This window comes from Lathamus discolor, chromosome 3 (assembly GCF_037157495.1).
Source record: "Lathamus discolor isolate bLatDis1 chromosome 3, bLatDis1.hap1, whole genome shotgun sequence".
Classification (NCBI taxonomy): Eukaryota; Metazoa; Chordata; class Aves; order Psittaciformes; family Psittacidae; genus Lathamus; species Lathamus discolor.
In genome coordinates this window covers 118,269,247-118,287,129 of record NC_088886.1, presented here as the reverse complement: position 1 = coordinate 118,287,129, position 17,883 = coordinate 118,269,247, and the positions used below count along the sequence as shown (strand labels likewise).

The window sequence follows — 17,883 nt, the reverse complement described above, 5'->3', positions numbered from 1 at the left end:
TTGATTGAATTTCCAAGGAAAATGAATGATTGTAGACTAGAGAATGTCACTTGATTACAGCTTCAAACAGAATCCTAGATAGAGGATTCTTTATTATAACCTATCTTTTTTTGTCTTAAGCGTCTGAAGAAGTTCTCCACTTAATTTTCAAGGAAAAAGTTTTCCCATTGGGTACACACGACCCAGGAACTTACTGATGAATCACGAACATTTGAGAGAGATGTCTCATCATTCAGCAGAAAGACTTTGTGCCATATCTGGCATAATGAAGCTCTAATCCAAGCCAAAAAGCAATGGAGACCAATATATAGTTTCCCAAGTACCATCCAAAATGCATGTTTGTTGTTAAATAAAACGTGTGAAACTAGGAAGCAGTATACAGTTTATTAAACATTTTCAGATACAAGAGAACGCTCTTTTTGACATTTCCCAGCTACAGCACTTAGCCTAATAAAATGTATTATCTCAAAGGGTTGCCCTCAAGTTTTCTGTGATGCTTTGCAGTCACACCTCAACACCCTGACTCGTTCAGTGGCTTTGAAGAAATCTTCTCAGTGAACTTTGCAATACTTTCTTTTAAGGGATAGAAAAGTCCTGACTCCCCCTTGAAAAATTACCTGGAAAACTGCTAACTGCTAGTTTCTATACTCCCATTACCATTGCAGATTAATGATGATGTGTTTTATTCGGGAAGTTACCGACTTACAGCACCAATGTCAAGCTTTCTGAAAATGTGGTGACATTATTTTATTAAGTTCCTTAGTCAGCATTCACTGTCAGTTTTATTTCAAATGTTTTTCTATTAAAAATATTTGGTGATAAGACACTAATAAAAAAGGAATCACAGAAACATTAGGGTTGAAGTGACCTCTGGAGATCACCTTGTCCAACTCCCCCTGACAAGGCAGGACGTAGAGCAGCCTAGACAGGAACGCATCCAGGTGGATTTTGAATTGTCTCTAGAGAGGGAGACTCCACAACCCTCCTGGGCAGCCTCATCCAGTGCTCAACATAAAGAGCTTCTTCCTCATGTTGAAGTGAAACCTCTTGTGTTTTAATTTATGGCCAGTGCTCCTCATCCTGTCGCTGGACACTACTGAAAAGAGCCTGGAACCAACCTCTTGACACCTGCCTTTGAGGTATTTATTTGAATTCATGAGATCCCTTCTCAGTTGTCTTTTCTCTAGTTTTTAGATTCTTAAACAACTAATACTTGCAGCAGATGAGCTCAGCATACATCTAATATATTAGCTCCACTTTGTAAGCTAAGAGAAGTGTTAGAAGCTACATATCCAGAGAATTTTACCTAGTTTGACAGAGTAAAAGAACAAGAATGATAACCTACCTAATTTTTGTACATTTCCACCAATACAAAAATACTGGTTTTTTTATATAAAGTATGAAAAAGGAAAGGAGATATGCACATTTCATAGGACAGCATTTTACTTTGTAATTTTAAAATTATAACAAATGTGCATATTTTAGGTTTACCTTTGTATAGAGGTGAATTCTGTCAGTATTCTTGCTTGCACAAAACAAAAGCCCATCATATAATTGAAATGTATCAGATTTATCTCCACCTCCTATAAGAGATAAAATGTTGATATTAAAAATATTTTTCTTCATTCACTCCATTCAGTCTATTCAGAAATTACAAATGTTTACATGTATCTAATTCCAGAGCAATGAGTTACACAGCTCAAGCAGCAAGCTGTTAAGGTATTTGTGTATTATTTTCCTGTTTCTCATGAATTACCTATCATCTGTTTTGCCAGTGGCTGTCTTGAAAGCAAGTAAACACCATCGTAAGTTTCAATAAAACCATACAGGTTCACAGCTGCTAGTTTGACATAGTTCTTAAGTCAGCCAAAAACTCTGTATTGCTTCAGGACTTGTATAGAAAGGCTGGGTTTATCCATCATCAAAATTCAATAAACATCCCAGGCTAAAACGAGAAGGTCATGTGCTAGTGCATGTATGTCTATCAGATGTATAGGCTTTTAAGCTGTTTTTCATGCCAGAGGCATTTAATACAGTTTTGCAACAGGATATAATCATTCTTTCATAGGAGTCCCACCTTACCGTCTCCACACCTTTTTTCACTTTCTTCATTTTCAATTTCAATGGTTTCATGTTTGCCGATTTCAACAGACTGCTGGGTCACTGTTTCCCCTAAATCTTCTCTTCTGTCTTCAGCACTGCACTCTGCTCTCTCTTCATTTCTTCTGGAGTCCTCTGACATGTCTTCTTCAGATGCGCTCATCGGAGTTTCATAGTTTCTCTCAACTTTAGACAAAGAAACATACAAATGGGTACCTAATCAGCACGCATGTGAAGAGAGGACTATGAAATTGAAATACAAAGAAATTGCATTTCATTCTCTAATACTATTATGGTGCAAACACTTAAAAAACTAGAGCTAACTTTAATATTAAGAGTATAATCACATGGAACAAAGTCTTCCATCTATGCAATTTCATGCACCCAGTTTAATTTGTCAAATTATACGCAGTTACATAATAATATAATGAAGTTAGCAATTTTATTTTATATACAGTTATCGCAGACCATAAACACACAAAGTAGTTTTCCAGGCATTGAGCTATACCTGTGAAATTCAGAAGTTGTCCTTGAACAAGCACAGAAACTTAAATAAAATTTAAAAAAGAAAAAACCTTACTCCTTCCTTTGCAACTAAAATGCAAATATGGGGAGAGATTTATGAAAATGTTTTATTAAGTTTCCAGCTAAATGAAGTAAAAGAAATCTACTTTGACCTGCTGGAGCAAGAAATGCCTTTTTTTCCACATAATTTCTCTCACAACGAAGGCACAATACCCAAGTTAATTAAGCTCCAATACCACACTTTTTAGTTCTGAGATGTAGAGAAAAAGTTTGCCATTTCATTGGATTTAGAATAACCATAAACCTCAAGGAAAAGGAGAGCTACATTTACTGCAAGAAAACCAAGTAATGCATCCTTCCTTACGGAATTTATATCCTGTTAATATTTATCTGAATTTTCCATTTGTTTCAAATTAGACTTATAGACAGCATTCTTCATATTCTGTTTGGATTTGTGTGTATGTTCAAAAATACTGTATTTTCTGAAGCTAATCACAACTGAAATGAAACATGCATATTTTTCTCTGCAGCACATGTTACTTACCATTACTGCTTTGAGGACAATTGCACATTTCACAATAAGGGAGGAATTCATTATTACTGTAAGTGCAAACTCTACAGTGCCAAACTTTATTTAAAGCTGTGCTTTTGCTTGAAGTACTGAAGTCACAAGGAAGGATTTCACTGTTTTTTTCTGAAAACAAAAAAGGCTTTTTTCCAGTCAAAGGTTTTTTCTTTTTCTTACTGGAGCTGACTGGAGTAGATCCACTTAGGCTTCTTGCTCTTTTAGCTTCAGGTTCACATGTACTTTCATGACTAATTGTATTCACATCACTTATTATTGTGGAATCCAGGTTTTCATTACTCTGCACTGCATCCTCTTCTTTTTTACCAGCAGAAGGTTCTGAATCATTATGTAGTGATTCACTACCACAAAATATTTTGCATTTCTTCCCAGTGGACGATTTGGGGGAAAAGAAAGAACGTATGTCATGCTGCCTTTCCTTTTCAAACTAGGAAAGGGGAAAGAAATAATGTTAACCCCACTTATAAGTACCACATCAAAAGCTGTTAAAATTACTATTTTCCTCCATTAGTATTACCCTCTAATACAAAAAGCTATTTTTACTTTGGAGATGGAAACAAAAGATATTTTCTTCAAGAACACACAGCTAGCAGAAATTGCAATTGACCATTCCTCTTCTGTTTTGTAAAATGTATTTTCAACATCCTCACAAAACTTCGAAACAGGACAAATACACAGACCTGGTACATGCTATATGGCTTTTTTGATTATGCTCATTACAAGGAAAGGCTTATAAGCACTATTTTTAAAATAACAGCCAATTAAATTTAGTATAGTCATTAAAGATGTAAACAGGTATTACTTATCTGAGTGTGAGTCAGTCACCCAAGCATAACCTAAAACCCCACCAGAAGCCTATAGATGACATTTGTACACAGCAGAGCACTTTTCTCATCTTCATCTAACTTTTAAAATGGAATTGTTATCACTTTTTCTAATTATTTAGTGCTTTTCCAAGAGTAAAGTCTGCAGTGCACAGAAAGCTTACGCAACCAACAGTTATATATTTTTTTTAAATGAAATAAAACAGAAAAATGTAAGTTTTGAGTCTCACATGTGTAAACAGAAGTTCATTTTTGGGATCTTCTAGACTTTGATTTGGGGTCCAGGTCTCAGCAAAACTCAAAAAATCCCACTTCTCTTTATTATCTTCTTCAGCCTGCATTTTCTCTTTCTTGCCATTCAAGGTGCTGCCTGTAACTTTGGCCTGCAGAAAGATGACTTGCATAAAGTTTCCAAGGAATTCACATGTTGGAACAAATTTATTTACCTACATTCATTCAATCTTCTTCCCTTGCAAACTTAATTCAGCATTTGCAAAGTAAGAAACTGTAGTAATTCAAAATAACTTCAGTGATTAAAGCTATTCCTGTTCCAGTATCCATTTCTGCAAAAATAAGAATAAGTAGTGCATTTAGCACATTGTGACTTGAAAAGTTGTATATAAAATGTCAGTATTTAAGTTAAAGAGTATACATTGGGTACCTCTCTTACAACCTTAACACCCTTCACTTGGCATGAAGAAACAAGGGCAGAATTAATTGAAAAAAGCAGTTTAGTGGCAGAACTTGTTAGCTGAATTGTTAGTGAATATACTGAGATCCATTTGTGTCATGTTTAAGGAGACTCTTAATGTACCAGGCTGATGGAGGTTTTTTCAGAGGTACCTACAGTAAATAGAACACAGAATTTCAATCCCCAACTGAACATCAGATACAGTTTGTAATACCCAGATTCTTCAAGCTGTGAAGACTTTTCAGCAGGAGAGGAAAACATTGGCAAAAAAAAAAAAAGTTATCAGTTTCCCAATACAGTAACTGTATGGACACAAACAATTGAACCCCTACAACACAGAGGTAGCCAAATACAGGAACAAGAACCATAAGTCAGAATTTCCATCACAATAAATCCCGTGTAACCACAATCTCAAATGATTCTGACAACTGGAGTTTAAGAGGCAGTTCTTTCTACACTGACACTTCTGGAAATGTCAGTCTTCTGCCAGCTCTTGTTTTCTAACACACCTCAGTTATCAAAACAAGACACTAATGAATGGTATCACAGGCTTCAAAAAGGTCAGAAGCAGAACAGCCAAATTATGTTTCTTAGCACTCTGAATTCTCAAAGATCTTCCAAGTTAGCAAAGAAAGCAGAATGGAACTATTCTTCCTAACAAGGACTGTGTAATCTGGCAACAGATGATAAGATCACTGCAATGCTTCTGCCTCTGAGAACCGAAGTTCAATTAAGGCACAATATTCATCCAGTTAAATAAAAAATCCCACACCAAATTCTAGCTGTCACGAGTGTGCAGAAAACCTTCTAATTGTAACAACCAAAGCAATAAAAACCTAGAAGATAAAAAAATCCCAATCTATAGATGTTAACTGTCTCATTCATCTTGGAAAAGAGTTATTTATGTTTGGATCTTAAATGGAGGGCAAAAAGCTAGAAAAGACTAATTCAGAACAGACACGGACATTTTGATGATTAGCAATTCTAGGTCCTCCAGATAAGGAAGAATGTTAATGTTATTTGTTACATGCACTTAAGTGCTATCTTAACCATAGCAAGTTCTTGATTATTTGGTTCTACTCCACACATACCTTGCGATTCAGCATTGCCCACATTAAAATATCCATTGTTCCTTTTGCAATAAGGAAGTGAATATTCACAGAACTGCACTGCCCAATTCGGTGTGCTCTGTCTTCCGCTTGCTTAATATGGCCTGGATCCCAATATAGTTCAGCAAACACAACATGAGTAGCAGCAGTGAAAGTTAAACCCTAAACAGAATAAGTATATGCATTTTAGAAAAAACATTCCACAAACAACTGAATATCTGAACTAGGGCAGGCGGTAGGAATCTAAAGGTTGTGCAGAAAATTCTTACATAGAAATAAATGGGCCTATTACAGTGATTTCTTCCTTGGGCCTCAGATATAAGCAAGATTCAGAAAATACTTCAATATTGCACAAAGATTGCATACTGCTTTTCACTGCAGAAGTAATATCAATTTCTTATTCATCTGGTACTTCTAGAGAAATAGAGTTTTGCTAATATTCAAGAATGAGATGCTGTTGCTGATCTGGCTTTTGCTCAAGTAATTTCATGAGAGGCTTAAAGAGTTAACGTTATTTGTAAAAATGTTAGCTAATATACAAGTCTACAAAAGACATACAGCATGAAGATAAACTGCCTTCAGTAAATCACTTCTGTCACCAATGCCTTTAGTATCTATACTCAAGTTTCCCATTTCACATATTTTTTGTCCTACCTGACCAGCTGCTTGAATACTCAAAATAGCAACGCGGGTATCAGGATCCTTCTGAAATTGATTGACAAGATGTGTTCTTTCTGCTGAAGGAACGCTTCCATCTATTCGTATGTAGCGAACCTGTAAGAACAGAGACAAAACTACATTATCAGTGTCCATTTTCAGACCTAATCACCCTCTGTCCCCCAATAAAAATATGAAAACATCTGTTCTATTCCCATCATTGATTCGTCAGTACACTTTTGCCCTCTGATTTACAATTAAGCCTCTACGTAGAGAAGTGTAGACTTAGTATTCCCTGTTTATAAAAGGGGAAGACAACGAGCATCAGGTCTTAAAATACAATACTCCACAGTAGAATCTGTAATTTCCCTGACATGACTTCTTAAAATTTCAATCATTTGCAAAATAATAATAACAATATAAAACAGCAAAGTTAGCCACTATTCCCTAGCAATAGTTTAGAGTCCACAATCAATATAATATGAAGGTTGTTTGCAAACATTTTTACTGCTTTGAAGTAAATATTCAGGTGTGATGACAGTGTTTTGTAAAAGAAAAAAAGTAAGACAGAAGCACATTGATAGGAAAACTTGGGAAACAACTGCCTACAATATTGCCAATAATAATAAAGTATCATACGAAATAAAAATGTTTGTATTATCCTTGGATATAAAACAGTTCAAAATCACAACCCCTTTTAATCCAGTGGCACTGACATGTATATACTTAAAATACATAAATTTCTGTACACACAGGTAATTGTATTGAATTCAAACAAAGCTCATGCGCAACTGTAAATTCTGAAGTTAAATTTGTGTGTGCATTTGTTAAATCATTACCTTTTTTTCTATAACTGCCTCTGTACAGGCTTGAAGCATGCTTAAGTGATGAGCAAAAACTAGGAACTTCAGTTTGTCATTTTCAAGCATCATTTTGATATAGTCCTTTACTGCTCCCGCCTGAAGTAAGAGAGTTTATTTTCATTAGTTAAGACACACAAAATATTCAAAAAGACAGTTTTGTTTTTATTTTAATGTCTTTCAATTTCCTGTAATATGAAAAGGTAAACTTCCATTCTTTCTGTTATCCATTTAAGACTTTAACAAAATTAACACTGTTAAAGATAAGATTATTCAAATTAATAAAAACAATGCAAATTTATGTTGTCAAGAAACCTCAGAGAAAAAAAAATAATCCAAACAGTTATAGTTAGAACAAAAAAAAAACCAAACAAAAACCAAAAAAACCCCACAACAAAACAAACAAACAAACAAACAAACCAAAAAAAAAACAAAAAAAAACCAAACCAAAAACAACCCCAAAAAAAACTCATAATCACAGAATTAGCACTTCCTCCAGCTGCCACATTTATCCATGGGGAGAACTAGCACTGACAGAATGCAGTCTGCACAAGGGCTGCATCAGCACCATCCTGGGTCAGCTGCAGCAGCTGTTGGCACACAGGTACGTATGTCTCTGAAGCACCCACATTCAGTATATCCCTAAGTCTGTCAGATGCATTTAGTGCTGTTGGGAGGCTGTATGTTTGGACAGTCTCAGCCACCTTGGTGGACACCTAATCAGTAACGGTTTTAACACTTAGCTCAGGCTACTATAAAGGGACTCAGCTTATTCTGTAAACATACAGGGGAAAAAAAAGAGCATTTCTCCACATTGAGATTATAAGAAACCTGAATCTCATCTAGTATTCAGGCCAATACAATTAATTTTATTAACTTAAAAACAGACTGGGTATTTAAAATAGATTAAGAAAAGACTTCCACACTTACCTTGGCAATGGCTGTTTCTTTATACATGCGTGTGATCAGATTCATGACTTCAGAAAAGCGGCTTTCAGCAGAATCTGAATTCAGATTTCTCATTAATTTCTCCCACTCTGCGAAAGTAGTATTTAAATTCTAATTGGTAAAAGAGACCAGTGGTTAGATACATAGTACAAAGCATATTCTACTTCAAAATATACATTTCAAGCATAAAATGTTTAGAAACTGAGTGGTTTTGAGAACTCTATCAAATTTGGCTGGAAGTTAACTGTAGGATTCAAAATCTTAGGAAAAGTAGGACAGAAAGGAAGAAGCCTGTACTAAAATTACAGTGAATTTTATCATTATCTGATGCCACAAAAATTGCTATATTCATGATTTTTGTTATATTTTAAAAAGAGCAAGAGATGCTGTGTTATATACTCACACATTCTTTGCAACCACCTATAATACACATGCATACATATAAATACATATGAATACACAGATATTACTATTTACTCACATATGTGTTTTTAGCAAAAGTGGAAAATTTACCTTAGCTGCAGCCTGAGGGAGGTCAAATGAAATACGCTGCCTAACTTTGGGAGGCAACTGAGTTAGAACATCATTCTTCAGTCTTCTGATCATTATTTCACTTAAAAGTTGGTGTAGTTCCTCTAAATTTGAAGCTCCTCTACAGTCCCATTGAGCCCTTTTACCAAAAAACCTGAAAATGAAAAATCAGAAACTGAGGGTACAAACTAGCTCTTCCAAATTCAACAGAAACCTTCAGTACGTAACTTATTTTAAAACACACTATTACATATGAAAGTGTGCTAGGTGACAATGCCTGGTGCTCCTGTTTACACCAAAGAGATGACTGCTTTCTGTCTGATTCTTTTCAATACTAAAGCCAGAGCTGCTTTGACTTCCCAGCAAATACTGCTGTCTGCAGGCATTACTACTCATCAGGTGCACACAATCCTATATTTCATCCCAGCTACACTTCCCTTTCTACAAGAAGCAAAAGTTTCCGGTATATAACTGTTTTGAGGGACTGATGAGAAAAATACACCACCATGAGAACGTTCTTTATTATATTATAGAAAGGAGTAACTGAGAAAGAAGCTATCATGAAAGCTGCAAAGATCGCCATTAATATTCCTTTGTTTCCCTCCCCAAAAATTCCCTCCTAGTTACAGTCAGGGATTTAAAGCTTAAGATACCATCTTTAAATGGAATACTATTCAATGATTAAGATTAAATAGAGGAAGTGGGTTTAAGGTTAAAGAGCTAAAGGCTGAAAAGAGAAGGAACTTATTAACTTAGTTTTCCTTGATCTGTTTTCACTTTACTGTTGTTAAGGAACTGCTGCAGCAGGAACAGCAGCTTTTCTCTGTCAACACTGCCAAGAGATAACACAGTAACAAGCGTGACAGATTTTGCTGCCTTTGGAGAGAAGCCCAGGTATTATTTTCCAAGGCCAGGAGATTATGCTGCAAGCATGCAATTTTACTGGTATTTAAAAAAAAAAAAATTAATTAGATCATTTTAGCCTTACCAACAGTATTTTACTTGTCTGTCTATAACCATTTAGGAAAGGGACTGAGAGGGACTCGCTTCTGCAGTGGTGAACTATTGGCATAAAACACTTAGAATGCTCCGCAGATGGCAGACAGCATCATCTTTTACTCATATGCCTTCTTTGGTCTATTTATATGGCTGTCCTTAGAAAGGTTTCCTCCCTCCAGCTTGCGCATTGGGGATATAAAAGAAATGGTAGGCAAAACCACACAGAAATACTTTGGACCTCATCTTTAGAAACAGGTGTCCATGAACACCCAAAAAAAAAAACCCCACAGGATTATTTTATGCAGCACTCCCTGTGAAAATGCTATCAGGTTTATTACCACAGGATGTTTTGTTTCAGCCAAGTCATGAAGACAAAGTTATTTACTGAAAACTTGCCAAAATCTATTACATTTATGGTATTCCAAAAATAAGTTAACCATCTATGACTGAGTAGCTAACCATGGTGTACCCACGCACACTTGTGGTGTGAAAATTACAGATGCATTCAGTCAAAACACCATGGAAAAAAATAGCTTTTCTCTGAAAATTAGACAGCACTGTTCCATGTTATTTGAAGTTAAATACTTATAAAATTCATATGATGGAGGGAGAAAAACAAGTTATATGAAAATGAAACCATGTAATTATTATCGTAGAAATTAAATCTAAATGCTACCCAATTTAGCTTACAAAATCTATTGCTTTGAAGTTATAGATATGAAATTTTCTCTAAGATCTTTTTTAAAGGTTCTTCCTTTCTCATAACTTCATTCCAGATTGTATCAGATTCAGATGGATAAACCTAAGCATTTTATAGAGTTTCCTCTATCCCCTCTTTAGAATACAGCTAGAGAAAACAATCCTTAAACTAAAGCTAAGGGAAGCAAGTCAGAGGGCAGTGAATGCTCCTGAACAAGTTAAAGCACATGAAAGATGAAAATTCATTAAAGACACAAAGGATAAAAATGGATTAAAATTCATTAGGCACATGTGTGTAAAAAATGCGTAATGAGCAATGTTACCTAGGAAATTGGAGGCAAGGTGGTGGACAAGAACTTACAATGTCTTCATTTGATCCTTCAAACAAAATTACAAACACACTACTGTGCTTCTGGGAGTTTTATACCTTTACTTTTACTCAGTCAATCTATAAAATACAGAGGTAAGTACTGTACTTTCTTCCTACCCATGCATGGTGGCATAGCAAAAAGACTAGATCCCATAATAAAGACAGATGTAAATTATTACATGACATGAGCATAAGACAGTCAGAAACTCCAAAGTTTCAACTACAGCTGACACTCCAACTCTAAAGGTAAAACATACACACTTCATACTAGCAACAGTAAATTTGTAAATAATTTTAAAGTGGTGGCACTTTATTTCAGACTTTAATACCTTCCAATTTTTCCTCAAATAAAGTCTCCTACCAATTTGATCCTTTTCTCAACCCTCTTTGATGGAGGAGATGGTACCTGACCCTGGATTTCCAAGTAGGATGGTACTTCAGTACTACTTACTGATTCTCTCACTTCCCATGACAAGAAAATCCAAAGACACTTACAGGAAAATAGAGGCTGAGAAACCTGGAGTTGTTCAGCCTGGAGAACAGAAGGCTCTGAAGAGACCTTAGAGGAGCCTTCCAGTACCTAAAGGGGCTGACAAGAAAGCTGGAGAGAGACTTTTTTACAAGGACAGGTAAGGATAGGTCAAGGAGGAATGGCTTTAAACTGAAGGAGGACAGATTTATACTAGATATTAGGAAGAAATTCTTCACTAAGCATGGTGAGGCAGTGGAACATGCTGTCCTGAGAATGAGATGATCTTTAAGGCCCCTTTCCAGCCCAAACTATTCTATGATTCTACAAAGTATAGACATACCTGACACGAGCATTGCAGTATTTTTTGGCATATTCACTCCAAGTTCCAAATCTTCTTGGAAACAGTGCCTCAATCTGCATGAAAAGCTGCATTAAAAAAAAAAGTGATACTGAAAAATTGCCTGCAAATATAAGACTATTTAGAAATAATTATTACATGATTACTGTGTTAAATTTACATTCAGTAGCTGCACACAAAGTACACAACTTGGTATGCATGCAAAAACATTCTACACGAGTATCCACATGCCTCGAGACAGGACAGTTTTGGGAGGCCCTCAGAGAACAGAGTATCCTGAACATCATAACACAATGCTGATGACTTAGAATAGACTTATACTGGACAAGAAAACATAGATAAGAAGATGTTATTCCTAAAAATGCAATTTCTGTAATTTGCCAGGTATGTGGGATTCTGCAAAGCTTCAGTGCAGCTATTCCATGAATAGCCCGTTTCAAAATACATGGAAAACCTACTCATTCTTTAGTTTTACTTCAAAAAACAGACACTAACAATACAGACCAGAAATTCCATGCCTTTCTTCCTTGTTGAATATCACAGAATGCTTTGTTTTAGAAGAGACCTGGCTCCAACCCCGCCCCCACCCCCCGCCACTGGCTGGGACACCTTCCACTACACCAGGTTGCAAAGCTACATAGCAGGACGTAAATATCGGTTTAGACAACCTAAAGCCACAAAGAATCCTACTTAATATGCTGTTTTACTGTCAAAGCTTTCTGGATTCAAAGATCACTACTAGGTCTAACACACTATTCAGAAGTAACAGGGGGTAGCATAGAGACAAAGAATAATATAGAAGGCTCTTTCCTAAATGCATTCCCCCCCCCCCAATCCTCTTAACTCTACTGTGCATCACTTCTGCCATGTAAGCTTTCATATTACATAATCACAGGCTAGCGACCTCTCCCCAAAACAAAATTACTGTAGCTTAATCTCGTTCTTCACAGGCTTCTTTCAAGACAGAAGTTAGAGAACTGAAAAGCAGTATTAAGAAAAACATTTAGAAAACAAGCCAAAACAAAACACCCTTAAAGTCAAACCCCCCAAAACCCCCCACTAAACCCAATTTAATCACCCAGCTGAAATGCTATTTTGATATAGATCTAGATCAAACAATAAACTGCCTGTAATTATTTGCTATAAAAGTACAGAAATACAAATTAATCATGTTTTTTGTTTCCTATACATATTCCTTTTAAAGACTTCACAGAAATATTCTGCTTATGACACAGAACTGATTAAAGAGATGTAGTGCTTTTTACACTCCGCCTTATGAGCCATGGCAGAACTTTGGTGTCACTATAAAAACGTCTCAATTCATTTTCCATTTGTACATCAGTCTTGACCCCACTAGCATGATCAAGGAAAGCTTGTATGGAATTTCCTTCAAAGGCCTTTTGCAGTGATGCTTACTGATCTTCGTACCAATGCACAATACACTTTCTAACTTCAATTTGTCTTCCAGGATTGGCTGCAATATCTTTGGTGCAGGCAGTTTCAGAATTGCCCATACCCACAGATATAAACATTTGTTTTAAAGTTTTAAGCAAACACTCATAATACACCAAGCCCTTTTTCATACAGTGGATATCTTTCTCAAGATATAACCTCTCTGACCAAGGGTCTTGGCATAAGTTCTATTCACACAAGAACCTCTAAAGTGTAAAGTATTACCTATATAACCCTTATAAGTTCCTCAGACACAAATCAGCTCTTATATTGCATTAATTTCTACATTTGATAAATAAAGCCAGTTTTCTTGGGTTCAGTATAAAATTCAAGTAGGTTTTAATTTCTTCTCTGCTCCTCCCCAGTTCCATAAGTTGAACTTCCGCCAAAGGAATATTTATCTTTCTGGACTGCAACAAGCACAGGATGTATTTTTTTCCACTTATGAAATACAAGTGAACATTAGGAATATTCAAAAGACCAGCAATAAATAAAGGACTTCCTGTATCAGATGATCAAGCAGAAGATTTAATACAAGTTCTTATCTACCAAGGACTCTCTTACACAGTAGAACAAAATAATTATCTGCTTCGGCTCTTTATTTTCTCTTCCACTCAACAGTCTGTCACATGCAAGATTAATTTGTTATAGGAAACACTGTTTCAAGTCACCTGTGCATGAGTGTGAAACAAGTTTGTAAAACATCAATGCAATCTACTCAAACACACTGTTTTAGTTTCTCATTCTTCCTAATGCAGCAAGTGCACGTTTGATGTTATAATGCATATAATTGTACATATTCAAGTAAACTACAAAATTGTTCTGATACTAGCCTCAAAAAACAAAACACTATGTCAAATACCTCTTCAGGTCTTCCTAGAGCAGGAGTTCCAGTAAGAAGAATAGCTCTAACAGCCTTCTGCACAATTGGCAACAAAATCTTGCTACGGGTGGCATTTCTGGATTTCATGTAGTGTGATTCATCAATCACAACTACCTTAAAGTTCTGCCTGTACAAGGTGTCTACTAAAGTCTGTGCATCAGAAGTTAGCAGGCCATACCCCAGAACCGTTACTTTGCTGGTTGATATCCTCCTAAAAGAGAAAATCCAGAAGTTTTCTTAGCAAATTTTCATTATAGGAAAATGGAAATAGCAAAGGAATTGCACCAAACTAATATTTTTTTTTAAAAAGGGCATATGTATGATTGATTAATTAGTGGGCTGTCAAACTACTAGTAACAGCTTTTCGTGTTTAAAACATATTAGCATCACACCCAAATCACACACATTTCATTGCCATTTTAAAAAACAGATATTGCATTTAAAAGGAAGTTTATTTATCTGGTTGCATTGCTTCAACTTGTGCTGCTTTCCAGGAGTATTGCATAAGGCGTATCTACTTTTAGGATAAAAATATTACACAAGTCAGATTATTATGAGCACATTACGTAAACAGCACCTGAACACGTGAAGTAATAAAAATCAAGGCACAAGATGAAAATTTAGTGTTTAGTTGGAAAGGAACTTCTTACAATAAATTTAAAGGCATAGATAGGCTCAAGGCACAAATTAATTTTTAATCACTAGAGAGCACTGTAGCCCTTCAGGAGCCTTTGAGCAGCACAAGAACTCTTAGAGCTGTTAGACAAACAAGTCACCAGAATGAGAGTCATAGCTGGTCTACCCATCTGTCAGACGTTAACTGCTCTGCTGGCATGATTTTCATTTGTTCTCCAGTAGCACCAGATCAAAGACCTAACCAAGCTGAAGTTTCCTTGAGTATTTATGAGGAAGAAAGTACATGCATGTGTACATTAGTGCCTCTGGGTATAGAAGAGGCAATGGTTAAGAGCACCAGCACTGTGGTCAATGCACTACAGATTCTGGCTGTCACTGCACGGATAAACGTAGCAACCAGGAAAACAAGTACTTCCCCTACCCCTTTGTGAAGGGCAGATAAAAAAAATTACAACATTATTTATTCTTGGTGGAATCAATTTAGTCAACAAACATCCAATTTTAAATTTTGTTAGAAATTATAAGAACCTCAATTGATGCCTAAGTATATTTTAATCTGTTTACTTTAAGTTAAACAACATTCAAGCAGTAAATTTCATTGCTAAAGTTTTGAAGGAAAGCAAGTATGGAACGGAGAGAAATCCAAGCTGAACATATGGAAGCAAAATGTTACAAAATGCTAAACCAAGTTTGGTAGCTGCGTTTTTGCATTTTCTTGCAAATACATAAAACATTTTTTAATGTTAAAATACTAATTAGTTCAACAGCTACCTCGCTTACAGCTAGGGAAGCCTCCTGGGAGTTAAAACAAGCAGAAACCCAAGTTTTCCTCTTCCCCTGCTGTTGAATAAAAGTGATAATGGTTAAGGTCTACTTCTTTCAAAAATCTTACAGAGAGAAAACGAACAGAATTGTTTGCCATTTACTTTTGCCATTATTTTCCCCATTCCACATTTCTCCTTTCTGCATTCAGCACTATAAGCATTAAGTTTGTGTGCATTTTAGCTAAATAGCTTAAAAAAGAAAAAAAAAAAAAAGAAAAAAAAGGCTCATTGTATCCTTATTTCAGTTCCCATATTCCTGTGATAAATTTACATATTGACTATCAGTAGCAACTACTACTTTTAAAATGCATTTTCATTTGGATTTCTCTGGTTACCACAAAGAAGGTTCCAAGCTACAGTCCCATCTGCACATCTTGGAGGACAAATTACTTTCTGATACTCCCCAGACAAGATGAAGATCAGTCTCCCTTACCCAGAAATTTTAGAACAACATCTAGACATTACCATGAAATCAAGCATGTCATTTACAGTACAGCAGACTAAACAATACCCTTGTAATTCAGTGTAATAGGAGAGTTATTAGAATAACAAACAAGACTGAAAGTCTCTCTTTGGTGAATTTGTGTTATTCAGTCTAAAGATAGAAAGCCTAGGACATGATGATGTTTTCAGTTATTTAGAGAACACTAACTCACACATTTTCTCAGTACACTAAATACAATTTTAACAGTGATTACTATCTTGTTTTAAACATATACCAAGAGTTTTCTAAAAATGTGTTCAAATTGTTTTACAGAAGCTAATGAACACAAGGTAATTCATCAGAGTTGAGAAATAACCGTGTATGTTCAGTTCGAGACACACTGAAGTAATCTAATTTTCAGCAGACGAGCACTTGCTATTTTGCAAGAACCATAGAACAGCTAGGGCTGGAAAGGACCTTAAGATCATCTAGTTCCAACCCCCCTGCGATGGGCAGGGACACCTCACCAGACCTCTCAACTTTAAAGGAGATGAGCTACAACTATAATATAATAATACAAAACTGGGAGGAGTGGCTGACACACCAGAATGTCATGCTTTCATCCAGAGGGACCACAACAGACTGGAGAGAAAGGCTAACAGGCAACTCATGAATTTCAACAAGGAGTAGGCAGTCCACCATTTCCAAGATAGTCCACCATCTTGGAAAAAACCCCATGCACCATTATCTGGGGGCCATCCAGCTGGAAAGCAGCTTAGCAGAAAAGGACCTGGGGGTCCTGGTGGGTACTAAGTTGCACATAAGCCAGCACACTGCCTTTACAGCAAAGAAGGTAAATTGTATCCTCAGCTGCATTAAACAAAGCTATTACTAGCAGACTGAGGGAGGTGACCCTTCCCCTGTACTCAGCACGGGTGAGGCCACACCTAGAGTGCTGTGTCCAGTTCCGGGGCTCCCTAGTACAAGAGAGACGCGTATGTATGGGAAAGAATACAACAAAGGGCCATTAAGGTTATTAAGGGCTTGGAGAACCTCTTCTGTGAGGAAAGGCTGACTGGGACTGTTCAGCCTACAGATGAGAAGACTCTGGGGGGATCTTACTAATGTAAATACCTGCAGGGAAGGTGTAAAGAAGATGGAGCCGGGCTCCTTTCCACTGTGCCCAGTGACAGGCCCAGAGGCAATTGACACAAACTGAAACGCAGGAAGTTCCCGCTGAACATGATGAACACTTTTTTTTTATTACTGCAGGTGTAACTGAGCACTGGCACAGGCTGTCCAGAAAGGCTGTGGGGTCTCCATCCTTGGAAACACTAAAAAACACCTGGACACAGTCCTGGGCAACTGGCTCTAGGTGGCCTTGCTTAAGGACAGCAGGGCTGAACAGGTTTGTCTGCAGAACAAAAAATTTTACTCACCCAGTATCAGTTTTGTTCTGAATGATGCTAATATCATCTGGAGAGAGTTCTGGAATCCACTTCTCCATCTCATCAACCCAAGGGTACCTCAGAGATGAGGGTACTACAATTAAGAGAGGCCATTCGTTTTTGTAGTAATAGGAGATGGCAATTGCTTGAATTGTTTTACCTAGCCCCATCTGGGAAAAGAAAAGATAAAAATTAAAAATAGAAGTCTCTGTTTGGAAAGCATATTCCATTCCACCAAAATTATTTTGCAAAGACAGAACCAGATAAAGGAAACAAAGCCAAAGAGCTACCTGCATAGTATCTATTTCCTTGTCAATTTGTTACCACAGATCATATTTTACGAAAGTACATGCCTCTCTTTAAATGGATTAATACATATATTTTATCTAGCTAGCTCACTAAAGCTGAAAGAAGCATTTCCATTCGTTTCAGAAGAGTTTCTTCCCAGGGCCTTTGTAGGGTAGACTATAAAGATCAAACTCTTAAC

The 17,883-nt window shown here is 36.4% G+C and overlaps 1 protein-coding gene across 7 annotated transcripts in view; it reads right to left on the bottom strand.

Annotated features, from left to right (window-relative positions):
* ZRANB3 (zinc finger RANBP2-type containing 3) overlaps nt 1–17,883 on the bottom strand; it is a 49,339-nt gene that overhangs the window by 7,988 nt on the left and 23,468 nt on the right. For 6 of the 7 annotated variants that reach the window (XM_065671310.1, XM_065671312.1, XM_065671315.1 and 3 more), the window contains 12 exons: nt 17,388–17,566; nt 14,044–14,275; nt 11,712–11,797; nt 8,814–8,985; nt 8,283–8,411; nt 7,332–7,451; nt 6,490–6,609; nt 5,818–5,997; nt 4,266–4,418; nt 3,170–3,638; nt 2,083–2,286; nt 1,492–1,583 (listed from right to left, as the gene is read on the bottom strand). In XM_065671310.1, the coding sequence (XP_065527382.1) occupies nt 1,492–1,583; nt 2,083–2,286; nt 3,170–3,638; nt 4,266–4,418; nt 5,818–5,997; nt 6,490–6,609; nt 7,332–7,451; nt 8,283–8,411; nt 8,814–8,985; nt 11,712–11,797; nt 14,044–14,275; nt 17,388–17,566 (2,136 nt within the window). Of the gene's footprint in view, nt 1–1,491; nt 1,584–2,082; nt 2,287–3,169; nt 3,639–4,265; nt 4,419–5,817; nt 5,998–6,489; nt 6,610–7,331; nt 7,452–8,282; nt 8,412–8,813; nt 8,986–11,711; nt 11,798–14,043; nt 14,276–15,471; nt 15,541–17,387; nt 17,567–17,883 lie in introns of those variants that run through there. The other variant, XM_065671316.1, reaches the window with a different exon arrangement.